Here is an 18,430-nt window from a genome sequence, read left to right on the forward strand (position 1 = left end):
GAATGACCTTTTGCTTCATTTCTGTATGATGTTCTTGATGTCATTACACAACTCTTCTGGCCTTTAGTCTTTAGTGTCTGTCTGATGCATCCAGAGTCTGTGCCTGAGGTGATCTCTAAATTCAATTAGGATATTTTCAAGGTCAAATTTTGGCGCATGTGGACTTATTTTCATTTACTTCAACTTCAGCCTAAACTTGCATATTAACAATTGCTGATGTTTGTTCTGCAGTCAGTCCCTGGACTTTCTTGTTTGGCTGATGAAATCGAGCGTTTCCGCCACTTTCCCACAGATTTAGCCATTTTGATTTCTGTGTATTTTTTCTGGTGAGGTCCATGTGTATTGGTGTTGTCATCTATATATATATATATATATATATATATTTTTTTTTTAAATGTGTTTGCAACAAAGAATTCATTGGTCTTGTAGACTTGTACTTTGTGATCTCTAGTGTCATTTCTACCACCAAGGTCATATTTTCCAACTACTTAGTTTTTCTTTGTGTTCCAATTACCAGTACGTCTTGATGTCATATTTGATTAATTTCAGATTGAATATATAGGTAACAGTTCTTCAGTTTTATCTTCACTGGCTTTAGTGGTTGGTGTGTAAATTTGAAGAATAGTAGTATTAACTGGTCTTCCTTGTAAGCATAAGGTTATTATCCTGTCACAGACAGCATTGTACCTCAAGATAGATCTTGAAATACTCTTTTTGATAATGAATGCGATGCTATTCCTCTTCAGTTTATTCCCGGTATAGTAAACTATATGATTGTCAGATTCAGAATGGCCAATTTTTCAGATTCAGAATGGTCCATTTTTGCTCAGTAAGGCCAAAGACATCAATCTTTATGTGTTCCATTTTATTTTTGTCTACTTCCAATTGTCCAGTTTCATACTTCTGTACATTTCACGTTCTAGTTATTAATTGATTTACAGCTTGTCTTTATTAATTTTGAATATGTTCCTGTTAAGTGACATGTTGTTGTTACTAGTTGCCATTGAGTCACAGTGGAATCGGACAGTTCTGATCTACAGGATTTTTATTGGCAATTGCCAGGATTTTTTTATAGAGTGTCTTAGTCTGGAAGTCCCCCGCAAATCTGTTCAGCATCACAGCAGTGTACACCAGTAGTGGCTTGAGGTGCATAGAACGTGAAAAGAATTTCCTGCAAAGTAAAGAATAAAGGAAAATGAAAGGTTATTTTGCTGTTTAACAAATAAATGATAAGAAACCTTTACAATTATATGTAAACATTATAGCTTGTATATACAAGAGTTTGGGCTTTGGGATTTTTCTGACTTGTTCACTTAAAAAATGTGTGGAGACTTCTAAGTCCATGGACAAGGACGTAGCCACAGAGGGCTAGAGCTGAGAGTGAAGCATCCATCTTATATGAAGTGAGGGGAGACACACAAGACCGCCCAAACTTGGCATTCAGTACCTGTTTGTCCTAGATTCGATAGCTTGATGGTCAGAACTCGAGTAGAGGAAGATTAAAAAAAATTTTAATGCTTGGTTCACCAAGCTCTTTCCTGTATTATTTAGATCATAATTTTGTTAGCATATTATCATGGTAAATGAAAACACATTTTCTGTATTTGTGTTTTGTGCTCAAAAATTTAAAAACTGCATGGATTTTTTTTTTTTTTTGTAGGATACAATGGTCTCAATTTAAAGGTTACTTTATTTTCAAACTTGAGAAAGTGATGGATGATTTCAGAACGTCAGCTCCTGAACCAAGAGGTCCTCCCAACCCTAATGTCGAATATATTCCTTTTGATGAAATGAAGGAGAGAATACTGAAAATTGTCACTGGATTTAATGGGTATGCACTTAATCTTATTTTAGAGACTAGAATTTTAGCAAAGTATGGATTTTTTTCTTTATGTTCTGATGTGTGACATAGTTTAATAATAATTGATGATCCATTATAATTTTAGGCTGAGTTCTGTGTCTCTAGTGACATACCATCTGATTTTTCATTTATAAGTATTTAACATCTTTACCTGTTGGTTGACTGTTTTTGGTTACTTAATGCGTGTTAATGGCTTTTATACTATGTGAGTATGACAATGGAAACATTCATTTCTCAAAAAATACGTTGATGGTTCTTACATTTGATATATCTATGCTTTATATAGAAATTTTTAATAGTAGAGATGAGTCACATTTCTTATATAGTGAAAAATACCAACTTATGAAAGTATTCTACTTAAAGTTTTTATTTAAAAACATTTTTTTGTTCAGTTTCTTCTTTAGCAAGTAATTTTTAGCCTTTTATAAAATATTACAATGAAAAGATATGCTCTGCTAAAACAAGGTTGATCTTTTTAAAAATGTTAATGTGTCATTAAAATCCTTTCTTTTCAGGATCTTGTAGTTTTAGCATTTTGTCTATTGATGAGAAGTAAAATTTGTGAAATTGAATTGTTGTATAATCAATTTGGTGTTATCAGTGTGGGGTATGGGATTATAATACAGGTAGTCCCCGATTTACAACAGATTCCCTATATTCCATTCATGAAAGAACTGCATGCCTGACCTGTGACCATCCTTTTTTTTTTTTTAAATACCTTATGGTTAGTAACATGTACTACATAGTGTTACAGCACGTGATTTACTGGTGTTACCATTCTCACACTGACTCCCAAAGACAAAGATTGGATTTATAAGGATACAGATAATAGAGAGCAGTAACAGTGGAAAGAAAAACGAAGTCTTTGACTTAAATCAGAATCATGTTATGCTGTAGCTGTGTGATTGAATCAGTGCTGGTAAGTCAGGGACTACCTCTTCTGAATTTAATGAGTTGTAGGTGGTTGTTATTAGGTGCTATCAAATCATTTGCAACTTATAGCTAACCTCTGCAAACCAGAACAAAACATTGCCTCGTCTTGTACCCTCCTCATAATTGTTGCTGCCATGGGGTCAGTCCATCTTGTTGAGTATCTTCCTCTTTGTCATTGATCCTCCACTTTACCAAGTCTGATGGATGTCCTTCTTCAGGGACTGGTTTTTCTTGAGAACATGCCCAAAGAACTTGAGAGGAAATCTTGTCTTTGTTTCTCAGGAGCATTCTAGCTACACCTTTTCCAAGACACATTTGTTCTTTTGGCAGTCTGTGGTACATTCAGTAATCTTTTCAAAGAATAATAATCAATTCTTATGTGGTTTTCCTTATTCAGTGTTCAACTGTCATATGCATATGAAAACACCATGGCTTTGTTCAGGCACACATTAGTCCTCAAACTGACATCTTTGCTCTTGAATAGTTTAAAAAGAGGTTTTAGGCAGCAGATTTGCCTAATACAATACATCTTTTGATTTCTTGACTGTTGCTTCCATGAATGTTTGTAGTGGATCCAAGCAAAATGAAATCTCTGAGAACGTCATTCTTTTCTCCATTTAGCACGATTTTATTTATTGGTTCAGTGGTGAGGATTTTTTTCCCCCCCTCCTTTACTCTGAGGTGCAAATCCTATCGAAAGTGTTGTAGTCTTTGATATTCATCAGTAAGTATTTCAAATTCTCTCCCTTCAGCACGCATGGTTGTATAATCTCCCAGGCTATTAATGAGTCTTCCTCTAATCCTGATACCACATTTTCTATATAATTCAGCTTTGTGAATTATTTGTTCTGCATACAAATTGAATAATTAGGTGAAAGGGATAGAACCCTGGCTTGCACTTTTCCTAATTTTAAGCTATTTGTATCCCCTTGTTGGGTTTCAGTGACTGCATATTGAACTTTCTCATGAGCATAATTTTGGATTATCCGTTTTCCATAGTATCCATAGCTTGTTACGATATAAAGCACAAACAGACATCTTTCTGCTAGGGAGCTCTGGTAGTGTAGTTTCCATTCAGGTTGCTAATTTCAAGGTCAGCTGTTTGAAACTGCCAACCATTCTGCTGGAGAAAGAGGAAGCTTTCTGTAACAATTTACAGCCTCAGAAGCCCTGTACAGGGTCTTTATGAGTTGAAACCAGCTCCCCGGCACATAACCACCAACCACCATAGGATATTTTTCTGGTATTCTCTGCTTTTAGTGAAGATCCATGTGGCATCAGCTGTGATAATCCTAGTTCAACATCATGTTCTGAATATGGCGTGAGTTTCTGCCAGCTCCTTGTCAGTGCACTGCTGCAACAATTTTTGAGTTATCATAAGTAAAATTTTACTTGGATATGATGCTAATTATATTGTTCAATGATGTTTACATTCCATTGGGTCACCTTTCTTTGGAATGAGCACAAATCTGGATTTCTTTAAATAGGTTGGCCAAGTAGCTGTCTTCCACATTTCTTGGCAAACAGCCAAGTGAGTGCCTCTTCTGCTGCATCAGTTTATTGAAACATTTCATTTTTTATTCTATCAGTTTCTAGACCTTTTTTTTTGCCATTGTCTTCAGTGCAACTTGGTTTTCTCTTTCATACCATTGGTTCTTAATCATATGCTACTTATGAAATGGTTGTGCATCGACCAATTCTTTTGGTATAGTGACTCTATATTTAGCTAAAATGTCATTAGTCATACTTACGGGTTGATTTTATTTCAAGGAGTATCAGTTGTGAGTATTTATAAGTAGCATAAATGGCCTGATTTTTGCCTTCAATTAATTAATCACATGGGTTTTAAAATAGGAGTTAGTAATAGAATCAACCTTTCCCTCTAAAATTAGGAATCTTGCTGAAAATATCATAGCTGCGTTTTTTGTTTGTTTGTTTTCGGAAGCACCCATCAGTATAGTTCACCTGGGATCTGGAGGGTAATGAGGCTTAGTTCTCATTGTGTACCCGTCTGTACTGTCAAAATGTCAAAAGTTACTTCATCCATCCTTTCCGTTTCAGTACTAGGTAAAATTTTTTTTTTAAGCACATATCATATGTATTAGAAGTAGGTTACATAAGACTTACTATGGAATTGAATATAATTAAGATAACATGCATCTATTTGGGGTATTTATAAGTTGTATTAGCTATTATGTATTAGCACTTAGACTTTATAGTGACACATTTTTATTTCAATAAATTATGGCTGTTAATAGAGTTAAGGTGAAACAGGCCAAATTATACTACTGCTTTGTGGATACTATGCTAATTTACTGTGTTTCTGAATTAGCAGTAGCAATTACCATTTTCAACACATTGAAATTAAGTTGGGCTAGACGCATATCTTAGTTATTAAACAATTCAAAATATTGGTAATTTCTAAAACTGTAAAATAGGTAATTGACCTACTTTAGAAAATGATTTAGAGCAGTTATTAAATGCCTAAGCATACTTAAACATAATTACTTTGAAACATTTTTCATTTTTGAGCTTACAATTTTTTAAATTAGGGTTTCCAGAATAGTAATTTATAAATCATTTTCCTTAATAGGCAAAATCCAAATGTTTCTCAGTGATAAACGTTTTCCATTTCTAACTTTTTTGTTGTTTAGAAATGTTTACAATCTTTCCCAAGTTTATTTTCATATTTTGATATGTATGTTAGTTGTAGTACTTTTGTGCTTTTTTAGAAATAATTACTAGGAGTTGCTCTTAAGTGCTGTGGAGTCTGTTCTGACTCATAGTGACCCAATTTAGGGTTTCAGATTCTGTAAATCTCTGAAACTACTAGCCCCTGGTCCTGGTTTGATTCTGTTGGAAAAGTTCTGGATTGTTAACTGCAGATCCTTGGAACTGTACAGCAGGGGTGGGAAACTTTGTTCTGCCAAAGTTTATAACATCATTGGCAAGTCATAAAAAATTGTCAACTTTAAGAACTGGCATGCAGTATTTGGTTCAATAACACTTAACAACAACAACAAAACTGTCATGGTGGATCCTGGTTTGGTTCTATGGGTTAATGTGCTGGACTGCAAAGTTGGTTTGAACTACAAGGTCAGCGGTTGAAGCTTACCAGCTGCTTGGCGGCTCTTCAGAAATCCTGTACCAGGGTTGCTATCTGTCAGAACCAACTCGATGGCACTTAACAACAACGTGGTAGCTGGAGTTCTGGTGTGATGCTGAGGGATAACGCTCTGGACTGCAAGGCATCTTTGAACTGCAAGGTTTGTGGTTGAAATTCAACAGCCGTTCTTTGGAAAACCTATATACAGAGTTGCTATGATTTGAACCTCTCTCAACAGCACTTAACAACATCAGCGTGATGACTTGAATTGCAGTTGCCTTGACATGGCCAGATGAAATGTTTTTAAGGGTCTTATGTGGCCTTGAGGAGTCCTGGTGTGACGCTGTGGGTTAATGCGCTGGTCTGCAAGGTCCGTTTAAACTGCAAGGCTAGTGGTTCAAGCTCACCAGCTGGTCCTCAGAAACTCTTTACAGAGTCGCTAAAGAGTCGGAACCAACTTGATGGCACTTAACAGCAAGAACATAAGGCCTGAGGACTGAAGGTTCCCCACTCCTGCTCTACAAGGTCAATGTGATTGGGGACCAACTGGACAGTACTTAACAACAATTGAGTCTAAACAACATCAGCAGTTCCTAGCTGGTTCAAATGATGAAGAACTTGATTACTCCCTGAAAGGTTGTCAGTTCAACCCCACCCAGATTGCTTCAGAAGACAGGCCTGATGATCTGCTTTCCAGAGGACTCAGCAACAAAATTGCTTGTCTATTATATTAGCGTGGTGCTCAGCAAGGTGGTGGGCATTCATTTTTGGCTAGTAGAAGTAGGGATTCTAGTGATATCCTTGTAAATATCTTGTTTTGATGAATTTCATGTATTATATGTATAGATTAGTTGTTGCATTTTAAGAAAATTTGTAGAAATACAACTGCTAGATTAGGGTAGATGAACATTTATTAGTACTGTCAAATGTGTTTACTGGCTGTTTTATGAATTGCGTTTTCAAACTTTTGACATTCTTAATTTTATTGCTCGTTTGTCTTGTCATTTTTTGTTTTGTTTCAAATTTTTAAAAGCGCTGTATTAAGTGATTTAAACAATATTTGCCATGAAAGCATTTTAGTATAGTCAGTATGTACATTCTCCTTTTTAAAATGGATAATTCATTTACTTGGTTGCTTGATATGTTCTGTACTCAATCTTCTGTAGAATAGGGATAAATAAACATATTTTCCAGATAGGATCTAGAATAATGAAAACCTAGACAGTAGGTTTTCAAACAATTAATAATTGGATGGATATATGAATAAAGTAAGTAGCTCTGGTAGCGTAGTGGTTACGAATCGGGCTGCGAACCTTAAGGCCAGCAGTTCGAAACTACCAGCCGCTCCGCGGGAGAAAGATGAGGCGTTCTGCTCCCGTAAAGATTTACAGCCTCGGAAACCCTGTACAGGGTCGCTATGGGTCGGATCCGACTCGATGGCACTTAACAACAACAACAATGAATAAAGTAATGAATGAAAGGTAGAAACATTTTTTGTGTATGTAATTTGTTTAATGGGGATGGAAAAAATCATATAAGTCAAATACTTAAATTCTTTTAAGTTTTAATTTAGTCATCTTCTTGCCTTTTTTAAAATTACTTTTGAACTTTAACGTTTTGTAGGAGAAGATGGATTATAGCTCCTCTTGAGAACTGAAGTTACATTTATTTAGGTGAGAAACACCAAAAATGGGGGGAAAAAAAGAAGCTTTTATGGAGTAGTCATTTAAAAGATACTTATTGTGAGACTTTATACTCTAAAATGTGCACTGTTTGGATTGTGTATTGTTTGAAGGCACTGTCGGAATGGATCCTTAGACCTTTGTTAGTTTCTTCAGTGTCTTCCTTGACCCATTTATTGTTTGCTGGACTCTCTGTTTCTTAGTTGGCTGGGAAAGATCTTTTTGTTAATTATTTGTGTCAGTATTTACTGAGACTATTACCTTTCTCTTAGCATTTTGTTAAGTTTTGTAGAGTTGGTTGGAGCAGATCTTCTAGTCTTTTCTTTGGTGGCTTAGTGGGTAGGTTCAAATGTCCTGGCCTTCAGTTGTCTTTGAAGCTGCTTAACTGTTCAGTTACAAAGGCTCATTTCTCAAGTTGAAAATCGGTGTTGTTAGGCAGTCTCTCTCATTACTGTGCTTCTCGCTTTGCCTTGCCCAGTGATTTAGTATACTAAAAGAGACTAGCCGAGAACTAATTTCTTCTATTTGTATTCGATGCTAGTAAAATGATCAGATTGCAGTAGACACTTAAGAGGTGATTGTTGTTGTTGTTAAGTGCCATGAAGTTGGTTCCGACCCATAGTGACCCTGTATAGGGTTTCTGAGGCTGTAAATCTTTGCGGGAGCAGAAAGCCTCATCTTTCTCCTGTGGAACAGCTGGTAGTTTCAAACGGCTGGCCTTGTGGTTCGCAGCCCGATTTGTAACCTCTATGCTACCAGAGCTTTAACTTATAATCGTTTTTTTTTTGTTTGTTTGTTTGTTTGTTTGTTTGTTTTTGGTAGATATGGCATTATAGGGTAAACAAGGGCATTCCACATCAAGTGAAGATAAGATTATAGGATTCCATTGGCATGTCTGCCTTTTGTGAGACCTAACAATAAACAAAACTATAAGCTCTGTCAGCCCTTGATTGCATATACTAACATTACTTTCCACCAAGATTGTTAAAACTAGCTCATTAAGAAACAGCCAGTGTGGCATTTGTAGTAAATAATAACAATAAAATAAGATTTGCCCAGGCCATAGTAAACATGCATCATTATACGTAAAATAAGTGGGCTATTTAAATTTTTTTAAAAATTGAATTTCTGATTTTATGGTAATCTCTTTAGCTTTTGGCCCTTATAGTCTCTGTTTTATATTTTGTTTCCTTTATCTTTTTCATGAGGAAAATTGAGGCAGTTGGTTTTTTTTAGGTTCGGGTATAAAAAAATGCTGTACAATTTCTTTAGTTTTTCTATCTTGAATACCTTAATACACATACATATATTTAGAGTATATATACATCTTAATAATAAAAACATTTAAACAGATTAAGAAAACGATAGTCTCAGGTAAAAATAGAGTCAAACTATAGTTTCAGGTCAGGTTGAGCCGTAAGCTTGGTGGGTGAAATCTACCAGCTGCTCCTCGGAAAGCCTATATAAGGTCTCTCTGAGTCAGAACTGACTCGACCCTGAACAACAGCAGCATGGTCATAATGAGGAGTGCTCTTTCAGAATTGAAGCCTTGTCTCCCAGATAAAGGCATGAAGGCGTAGAGAGAGATGTGTGTGGACTTGTTGTTAAGTGCTGTTGAGTTGATTCTGACTCATAGCAACCCTGTATAGGGTTTCCAAGGAGCACCTGGTGAGCTTGAACCACTGACCTTGCAGTTCAAACGGCTTTGCAGTCCGACACATTAACGCACAGCGCCACACCAGGACTAGCCAGTACTTTTTCTTAAAGCAACCCACACAGTTTTATAATTTGTACATTAAAAGTGAACTGGATGTACCATAGAAATCTTGTAAGCCTGTCTTCTGCCTATAACTGATTAGAATACCTAAAATGGGGCTACAGCGTGCCCAGTGAAGGACACTTCCTGTGGAGCCTCTGCATTAACTAAGACCACAGGTGGAATCCTGAACCCCATCCAGAATCTTCTGAGGTGGGAAATTTCCACTTGAAAGGACAAGCAAACCAGCCTGGAGAGGCTAGAAGAACAGAAGATACTTTGTTAAAGAAAGGCTGACAGGAAAAATACAGAACAATAATGGCAGTCCCACTGACTACTACAAGAACAAGCAAGTTGCTCTCCTAGAAGACATCAAGGCATATGGTCGGGTGCCCTGAGGGCAAATCTCCTTCCAAGACTAAGACTCAGTGGAAGTACACGAGCAGATACGCGCTCTGACTCCTGACCATGTTGGTCACTGACAAGGGGAAGTGAGGGACAAATAGCAATGAAGCAGCAAGCTAAGCCCTACAATGTTCAATAGACTCCTGTGAACCCGTGTGGATAACTGGTTGGTCAGCAGTGTGGCAAGACCTGGGGACTCCTGGGTTCACAGTCAGTGACATAGCCACAGAGGACTCGAGTGGAGAGTGAAGTTTCCAACTGATAAGAAGAGAGGGCATATGCACAAGAACACCCACACTTGCAGATAATACCCACATGACCTGTTTTCAATGGCTGGATGATCAGAACTCAACTAGAAGAAAAAAGAAGAGGATAAGAAAAGTAATCTGATACAGTTTGATGAACTTGACGTACATCTATGGATGTAGTAGCTCAAAAGAGGGAACACATCTTTACAGCGAAGATCATTCCCACCCCCTCCATATACAGGGTAGACAGGGATGGGCAACTTAGACATTGGCTACCCAAAGTTGGGGGAGGGGCATCTTACAAAGGCAAGAAGTGACTGGCTTACACGCTTTCAAGAGGGAGCCTAGATCCAGAGGGCGTGGAGGAAGGTAGTATCTCCACGGAGAAATATCCAATCTGTCTGGGTGGGGCTGATGAAAGGAGATGGGGATGTCTCTCATGTGGCACAATAGTGAATGATTGCTATCAGGACTGAAATGAGAGTTGGAAATGGAAAGGTAGACGGTTTGTAGCAAAAGGAGGGGAGTGATTGACTTTGCAGTCCAGGAGCAGAGGTCCCTGGGACCATCACAGGAGAAGAGTTGAATGTGGGACCCTACTCAGAGAAACAGTGACGCCAGAGATGGAGGCAGAGACAACGACATGGAGAGGGGGAATGGCTGGGGACTCTAGAACCAGAGAGGGAGAGGGGCTGTGTGCTGACGACCACAGGGCAGGCTTGCAGGGTATACCCTTTGATTGGTTGATGATGCATGGAGGGGATTGTAACCATGGCAATGAAACGATATATGATAGGATGAATGTAAAACTAATGTTTGCCATGCAAACTATCACAATTTACAATAAAACACTTAAAAAAATGAAAAACAAAAGGTCAGTGATAGAGAGGAAGCTCTTTACTGAGATGGATTGATGCAGTGCCTGTAACAATAGATTCAAACATAGCAGTGATGACAAGGCTGGTGCAGGACCAGACAGTGCTGCGTATTCAATCTCCGAGTCAGAACCAACTCCATTGCACCTAACCACAACAGTATTAAAAAAACGTCTACAAAGGCTGCAGATCAAACCCCTCAGCAGCTCTACGGGAAACATGTCCAACTGTCTGCTCCCATGAAGCCCTGGAAGACCTGTTAGAGGGTCACTGTGAGTCTGAATGGTCTTGATGGCATTGAGTTTGGTTTTGGTTTGTTCATCAGTCAAGGTTAATCACACTTTTTCTTACCACATTCTTAAATGTTTACACAATGCTAAATAAAATGTACTTCTCATGCTAATGCCCAGTTTCTCACTGTAGTGTATAACAGTATTGCTTTTTTGTTGCTTTCTCTACATTTCCTTTAATGTCTAACCTGCAAGTGGCATATGCAATTATGTTATGCTTAGTTGGTTTACTACTGGTCCAAAACAAAGTGGTGATGGTGGTGGTTATGTATTGTGGAGTCAGAACCAGCGACCCTGTACAGGGTTTCTGAAGCTGTAAATCTTTACAGGAGCAGAAAGCCTCATCTTTCTCCCACAGAACAGCTGACCTTGCGGTTTGCAGCCCGATTCGTAACCACTGTGCTACCGGAGCTCCTTAAAGTGGGTACTCTTAAAAAAAAAATTACTGAATTAAAAGTGCATCTGTTGAGGTTTAAAAAATCATCTACCCTTCTTCAAGCCCTAGCCCTCATCAAAGTTATTTTGGCTGTGTGATGTCACATGTTGGAGCTTGCATTAGATGTAAACTAGTAGTTTCTGTTGTTGTTGTTTTCTTTCCCGTTTTAATTTTTCTCATTTAAAAATTATGATGAAATTGACTCATCAAATAATGATCATCGTAGCAAAACTGCTTCAAATGAGCTCTTACAGATTTTAGTGTTTTGAGTTCACCTTGTTATAGATGAATTCTGTATCTAGAGGTAAAGAATATTGTTTTCTCTGCTTAACCGTGGGACGCTGTTATTTTCTTACTTATTAATCCTCCCATATTTCTGTATTCAGATATTTTCTGCACTTGACAATAGCTTAAATTATTTCACTAAGATTATACTGTGGCTAAGTCCTGAGTCCTGGTGCTGCGGAGCCGTTTGAACTGCAAGGTCAGCGGTTCAGGCTCACCAGCTGCTCCTCGGAAATCTTACACAGGGTCACTGTGGGTCGGAACGGACTCGATGGCACTTAACAACAACAAAGCTAGGATTCATCCCCCTGCCTTTGATACCATGCTCGTATCTCCAGTTTAACCTAGTTGCATTCTAAAATAGGAGTTACAGTCTAGAATATGAAGTCATTCTGCTACCTTCCTGCCAGTGTGTGCCTCCCTGAGCCAGTTTTATTGATGACCCTCACTATGAACCAGATGGTATTTTCCTATTAAAAATAACCTTATATTGTAAAAAGCTTTACAATTTTTATTAAATTTTATAGGCAACTGTTCTTTTTTTTTCTAGGTTTTTATTGTGAATTGAGTGATAGTTTACATGGGAGAACATCAGTTTTATCATCATACTATCGTATTTCATTTCATTGCAATGATTATAATCTACAGTCAAATATTCTTAAAAAATGAAAACACTAGCTAAGCCAAAGCGTTAACAGTTGCCATCAAGTTGATTCTGATTCATGAAGATTCCGAGTGTATCAGAGTGGAATTGTGCTCCATGGGTTTTCAGTGGCTGACTTTTTCTAAAGCGGATGACCAGTCTTTTTTTTGAGGTTGAAACTTCACCCTTCTGATTAGCTGGCGAGTATCTTTATGGCTGGCACCATTCAAGGAATCCAAAATATGCTAGCTTTTAAATAAAAGGTTTTTCACTTTTTTGTACAGTTATACTCATTTTTAAATATAGGTAAGTCATTAGACTGCTGCTAATCATCAAGTCTGCAGTTCCCATCCACTGGCCAGTCGTCGGAGACCCTACACAGTCAGGGCCACTATGAGGCCAGTGGTTTGACAGCACTTAGTAACATCAAGCTCATTGGAGAGGAAACTGAGAACATTTTATTTGAAGTTAATCCAAAATGTTTTTCTCTAATGTTTTTTTTTTTTTTTTGACTAAATAAACACTCTATGGTAATTACAGTCTGTTTTTGTAAGTCAGTGGGCTGCTAATTGAATGATCAGCAGTTAGAACCCACCAGCAGGAGAAAGATAAAAGTGTTCTGGTAAACACTGAGAGTTGTGGAAACCCTATGGGGCAGTTTTTTTTTCCTGCTCTGCAGGGTTGCTGTATGGCTCTATAGGATAAGCACTGACCTGCTAACTAAGATCAGTGGTTCAAGCCCAGCAGCCACTCTTCACAAACCCTGCATGGGTTCCTTATGAGTCTGAACCGACTCCATGGCAGTTGGTTTGATGTCCTAGTTAACATGCTGGCACAGTGGCAGCAACAGTGTGGGCGCAAGTGTAGCCAGAATTGTGATGATGGCTTAGGACCGGGCAGTGTTTCATTCTGTTGTACGCTGGGCCACTGTGGGTTGGAACTGATTTGGTTGCACCTAGCAGAAACAACCACCCTTGTCCTTAATTTAGGGATTATGGTTTAGTTTTTTTCAGTGAGCATGAGTCGTTTGTGTAAAATAATTCCCCCTCATTTTTGCTATTCATTCTAGTAAGTACCTTCCTCATTAGCATGTTGTTGTTGTTATTAAGTACCAATGAGTCAGTTTTGACCCATAGCAACCCTATGTAGGGTTTCCGGGGAGTGACTGGTGAGTTTGAATCACCAACTTTAGGGTTCAAACCTGCCTTGCAGTTCACCCCATTAGCCGGCAGTGCCTCACCAGGACTCCTCATTAGCATGCCTACCTTAATTTACCCAGTGATTTTCATCAGGAAAAGCTTTATTATATATGGACATTCAAGGAAAGTAATTCTGTTATGTGATGTCTGATGAAGAATAACAGAGCAAAACTTTGATATAGTTGTACTAATTGCATTAATTTTGGAATGCTTTTTCTGCTTTATTATGTGTAACTCAAAATAAGTGTTCCCAGGTTCATGCTTTTTTCCCTGACATACTGTCTATTCCTATCACCACATCGTCCTGGTACACAGCTCTGCTCATATAACAAGTTGAGTATATTTCTAGCTAATAGTTGTTATAAATTGAAGTGTCTCTGACAAATATGTGGAGAAGACTGCATGTATAACAAAAGCAAATGCTGCCAGTTCTTCATCCTTCTCACAATTGCTGGTCTGCTCAAATCCACTGTTGTGGATTCTATGAATTTTTGAGTGCCTTTCGATCTGGAGGGCCCATCGTCTAGTATTGTAGGGCACACTATTCTGTTGTGAACCTTAGGTTTTTCACTGGCTGATATTTGGAAGTAGATCATAAAGCCGGTTTTCCTTGTCTGTCTTGGTCTGAAAGGTCTGCTCAAACCTGTCTATTGTGGGTGCCCTTGCTGGTGTTCGAAATACTAGCAACATAGTATCCAGCATTATAGAGATCTTTACATAACATTGTCCCAGTGTGGTTGCAAAAAAATTAATATTAATGTTTATAATGGATGCTTTTTGTTTACAAGTAATGTTTGTGAGGACCCAGGAGTGTTACATGATATTTTAGTGCCATCTGTTGGACACCTGATAAAATAACTTTTAAGAGTTTTCTGAGAATGCATGTGATACCATCACAAGCACTGGTATCTGAAAAATGCTGTTTTCCCCCTAAAAATAGTATTAATCTATGCCAACATTCACAATATTAATAATTGACTACAGTTGTGCAAAATAACGCCCTAAAGAAATTTAACTAAATCGTCTAGTCCAACCGCTATTAATTGCGGAGTTTAAAGGTACTGTTTTGCTTAAGCTAATTTTAATTTAAGAAAAAATTAGGTCTTGTTATGTTATTCATGTGAAGTGCTGTTGAGTTGGTTCCAACTCATGTTGAGCTTCTCACAGGGTTTCCAAGGCTTTTCAAATCTTTGCAGGAACAGAAGGCCTTCTCTCGTGAAGTAAAACTGCTGATCTTGTAGTTCACAGTCTAGTGCCTATCATGCTATGGTGCCACCGCACACCCTGGCTTTTTGGTATAGGAAAGTATTTTAACTGGAGCAAAAGCACTGTGGGCTGAAGCACTGGACTGCAAGGTTGTTTTGAAGCCCAGGGTCAGTGGTTCAAACTCACCAGTTGCACTTTGGAAGCCCTATACAGGGTCGCTATGAGTTGGGACTGACTGGACAGCACTTTACAGCAACAACATCTGTTTAAATATTTATCAGTTTTGTTTGACTACTCAAGCACTGGTGCTATTTTGTTTATTGTTGGGTAATGTATATACTGTTTTAATTACAGTATTAGTCTGAGCTAAGTGGCATAGATGCTTAGGTGCTCAGCAAGTAACTGTAAGGTTGGTGGTTCAAGTCCACCCTGGGGCACCTGAAAAGGAAGGACTAGCCGTCTACTTCTGATGGAGCACATAGGGACTCCATGAGTCAGAATTGGCGCAATGATAACTGGTGTTTTGGAGGCGTGAGGGCAAGACTTTGCAAGATCTTTAATGAGGGATAATATAGCTGTGTTGGCGCTGTGGATTAATGCCCTGGATTGCAAAATTGGGTTGAACTGCAAGGTCAGCAGTTCAAGTTCACCAATTGCTCCTTGGAAATTCTATATAGGGTCACTGATGGTCAGTAACAGTTAACAACACCAACAACAATGTGTGTTTTAGGTTTGGAGAATAATGAAGTGGAAGAATGGTTAAGGTACAGGTACACCACTTTTATAAAATCCTTGGTGTTGCACTGTATGTCACATACGTATGTGTATTACCAACATATAGTAACCCACGTATATGTGATGAGGTCCTGACGTCTTAGACTTTCAGAATTAAGAAACTGTTTTGTTTTGTTTTTTAAAATTAAATACGTGATGCAGTAAAAATGCTTCCATCTTTGTTTATATAATGAAGCTATATGATTTTTGTTGTTGTATTTTCAGTTTTGTGCCGTCTTTATTAATGTGAACCATAGAGAAGTGGACGCTTACTGTTCGTTATTTGTTCTGTTGGTGTTCCTGTACTTTTTCTCGTTATAAAGGTTCTTAGTTTTGACATAATACTTCACCCTGACTATATTTTCAAAAGCAAGCAAAAGCAGATTGTTTCAGAAAAATCTAAGGAATTTTCTGTAATTGTCATGATGAGCATCCAAGAAGTTTTTTATTTCTAGCTTTTTAAGAATATGTGTGATACTGGACAGACATTTCATTTTTAGTTCATGTCCTGTCTTTAGAAAAACAATAGGTTTCTTAGTTGCTGTGGCTGCTGCTGTTGAATTGGTTATGACTCAGCGACCCCATCCAGGGTTTCTGAGGATCGGCTGGTGAGTTTGAACTAGTGACTTTGTGGTTCAAGCTGATCTGTGGTCTATTGCTTATCCTACAGCTAATTGAGCAAATAACAAGTGCTTGTTTTCTTACAAATTACTTTTACTTTATGTCTTTTGAAATGTGTTATGTGTACATTTTGGTTTTTATAAAAATGACTGATGATAAGAATATTGACAACCAATGTAGCTATCTAATTGGGAAGTAAATATGTGTGGTTTTTGGTAAGAACGTGTTATAGTGGTGGAAGAAACAGAATTTGAAATTAGAGAAGCTGGGTGTGTGTCCTGTTTACTCAAGAGTTGGTCACCTTATGCAGGGTGCCACCTCCATGTGCCACCAGCAGTACAGGACTGTGAAGGCTAACTCATAATCAGACGCACTGTCTAAAGAGTCTGTATAAGGAATACAGCAGAAACGGAAGATTTATGTTTGTGCTTTTGTGTTTTGTTTATCTTAATGTCATACTTTTAAGTTTGTGATTCTGTTAAATGCAATTAAAATTGTTTTTTTTTAAATTTATAAGATGGTCCTAATTCTAATATGTATCAATTATTTGCTGTGATCAAGTAAAAATTTGATAAAATTAATGATATGATACTTAGCCCAAAATAATTGATTGATTGTGTGTATTTTAAGCTTGATAAAAACATTTAGGTTATGTATAAAATTTTGTTATGAATTAAAAACACATTTGAAATAAACAGTTTCATTGGGATCGTTTGTCTTACTCGGTTTAATAGCAGAACATTTGGGCAGGGGGATTCCTGTGTTTAAATAAACTAACTTGATTATTACTTGTTTCTTCTGTTCTAAGTTTAAAAATAGATTTTATTATTTTAAAAATTATTTTTGTATTTTTATTTTCAGTAATAACTTTTGAAGTTTTCTGTAATTTTAGATGTCTTTTCATTGCACTTTTAAGACAAAGACGACAAAGTAACTTTCTTTTAAAATAAAAAAAACAGGTGTGCTTTATTGTCTTACATTGTTAAGGAACTCTCCTCAACCATTGATTTCCCTATTGTGCTATTCTCTTTTGTAGTTTAATACACAAGTGATTAAATAAAGTTTTAAATAGCAAGAATAATGATTTCACTTTTTGGATTAATGACTGCAGACTATAAAATTATATTCTTTTGCAGTATCCCTTTTACTATTCAACGACTATGTGAATTGCTAACTGATCCAAGGAGAAATTATACAGGAACAGACAAATTTCTCAGAGGAGTAGAAAAGGTATTTATTATTGGAATAACATTAAATTATAGACTAGAAGATTGCAAAAGCTACATTGGGTAAGGTCTGTTTTGGGCTCCTTTTCTGCAGATAAATTTGTTAAGTTGTGTGGTGTGTTTAGAGATGAATAGGAGGGGGACTGAGGATGGCTGGTTTTGATCAGTTAAGTGTCAAAAAACAACATATTCCTATCTTTGAACTTAATAGTACACACCAGTGTATTCAAGGTTCTGAAAAAGTCTACCTTTCTGTGTGTTTATGCAAATTTATTTGCCTGTGGAATTAACTAACTTCTTCAGTTTGGAGTTATTTTAGAGGCATACAGCTTTGGAAAACTGTTGATACAAAAGCCACATACATTAGGTTTTCTGTAGGAGGATTCAGGTCACATTAAAGAGAGAGTAGTTTTCATTGTTTTATAAATGAGGAGAAATGGGAGTCCTGGTGTGGCGCTGAGGGTTAATGTTCCAGACTGCAAAGCCATTTGAACTACAGGGTCCGTGGTTCAAGCTCACCAGTCATTTCTTAGAAACCCTGTGCAGGCTTGCTATGGTTCGGAACCGACTCGACGGCACTTAACAGCAACACAACAATGTGGCGCCGTGAGTTAATGTTCTGGGCTGCAGTCTGTTTGAACCACAAGATCCAGTGGTTCAAGCTCACTAGCTGCTCCTTAGAAACCCTATACTGGAGTGGTCACTAAGAACTGGAACTGACTCAGGACACTTAACAATAATAAGGGAAGGGGGAAGGGCATAAACAACAATGTGTTTGATGGAATAAAAAGTTAGAAGTTGACTTGTCTGAAAGAAGAAGCTGTGAGGGATCCAGGTTTGGACCAGTGCTGATTGCACTATGCATATGCATTTTAGATTCTGAT

The 18,430-nt window shown here is 37.5% G+C and overlaps 1 protein-coding gene across 2 annotated transcripts in view; it reads left to right on the forward strand.

Moving 5' to 3' along the window:
• PPP4R2 (protein phosphatase 4, regulatory subunit 2) overlaps positions 1 to 18,430 on the forward strand; it is a 104,344-nt gene that overhangs the window by 75,646 nt on the left and 10,268 nt on the right. Inside the window, exons 3-4 of one of the 2 annotated variants that reach the window (XM_006870783.1) lie at positions 1,661 to 1,831; positions 17,457 to 17,550. In XM_006870783.1, the coding sequence (XP_006870845.1) occupies positions 1,661 to 1,831; positions 17,457 to 17,550 (265 nt within the window). The remainder of the gene's footprint in view (positions 1 to 1,660; positions 1,832 to 17,456; positions 17,551 to 18,430) is intronic. The other variant, XM_006870784.1, reaches the window with a different exon arrangement.

Source organism: Chrysochloris asiatica, unplaced genomic scaffold (genome assembly GCF_000296735.1).
Source record: "Chrysochloris asiatica unplaced genomic scaffold, ChrAsi1.0 scaffold00151, whole genome shotgun sequence".
Taxonomy (NCBI): domain Eukaryota; kingdom Metazoa; phylum Chordata; class Mammalia; order Afrosoricida; family Chrysochloridae; genus Chrysochloris; species Chrysochloris asiatica.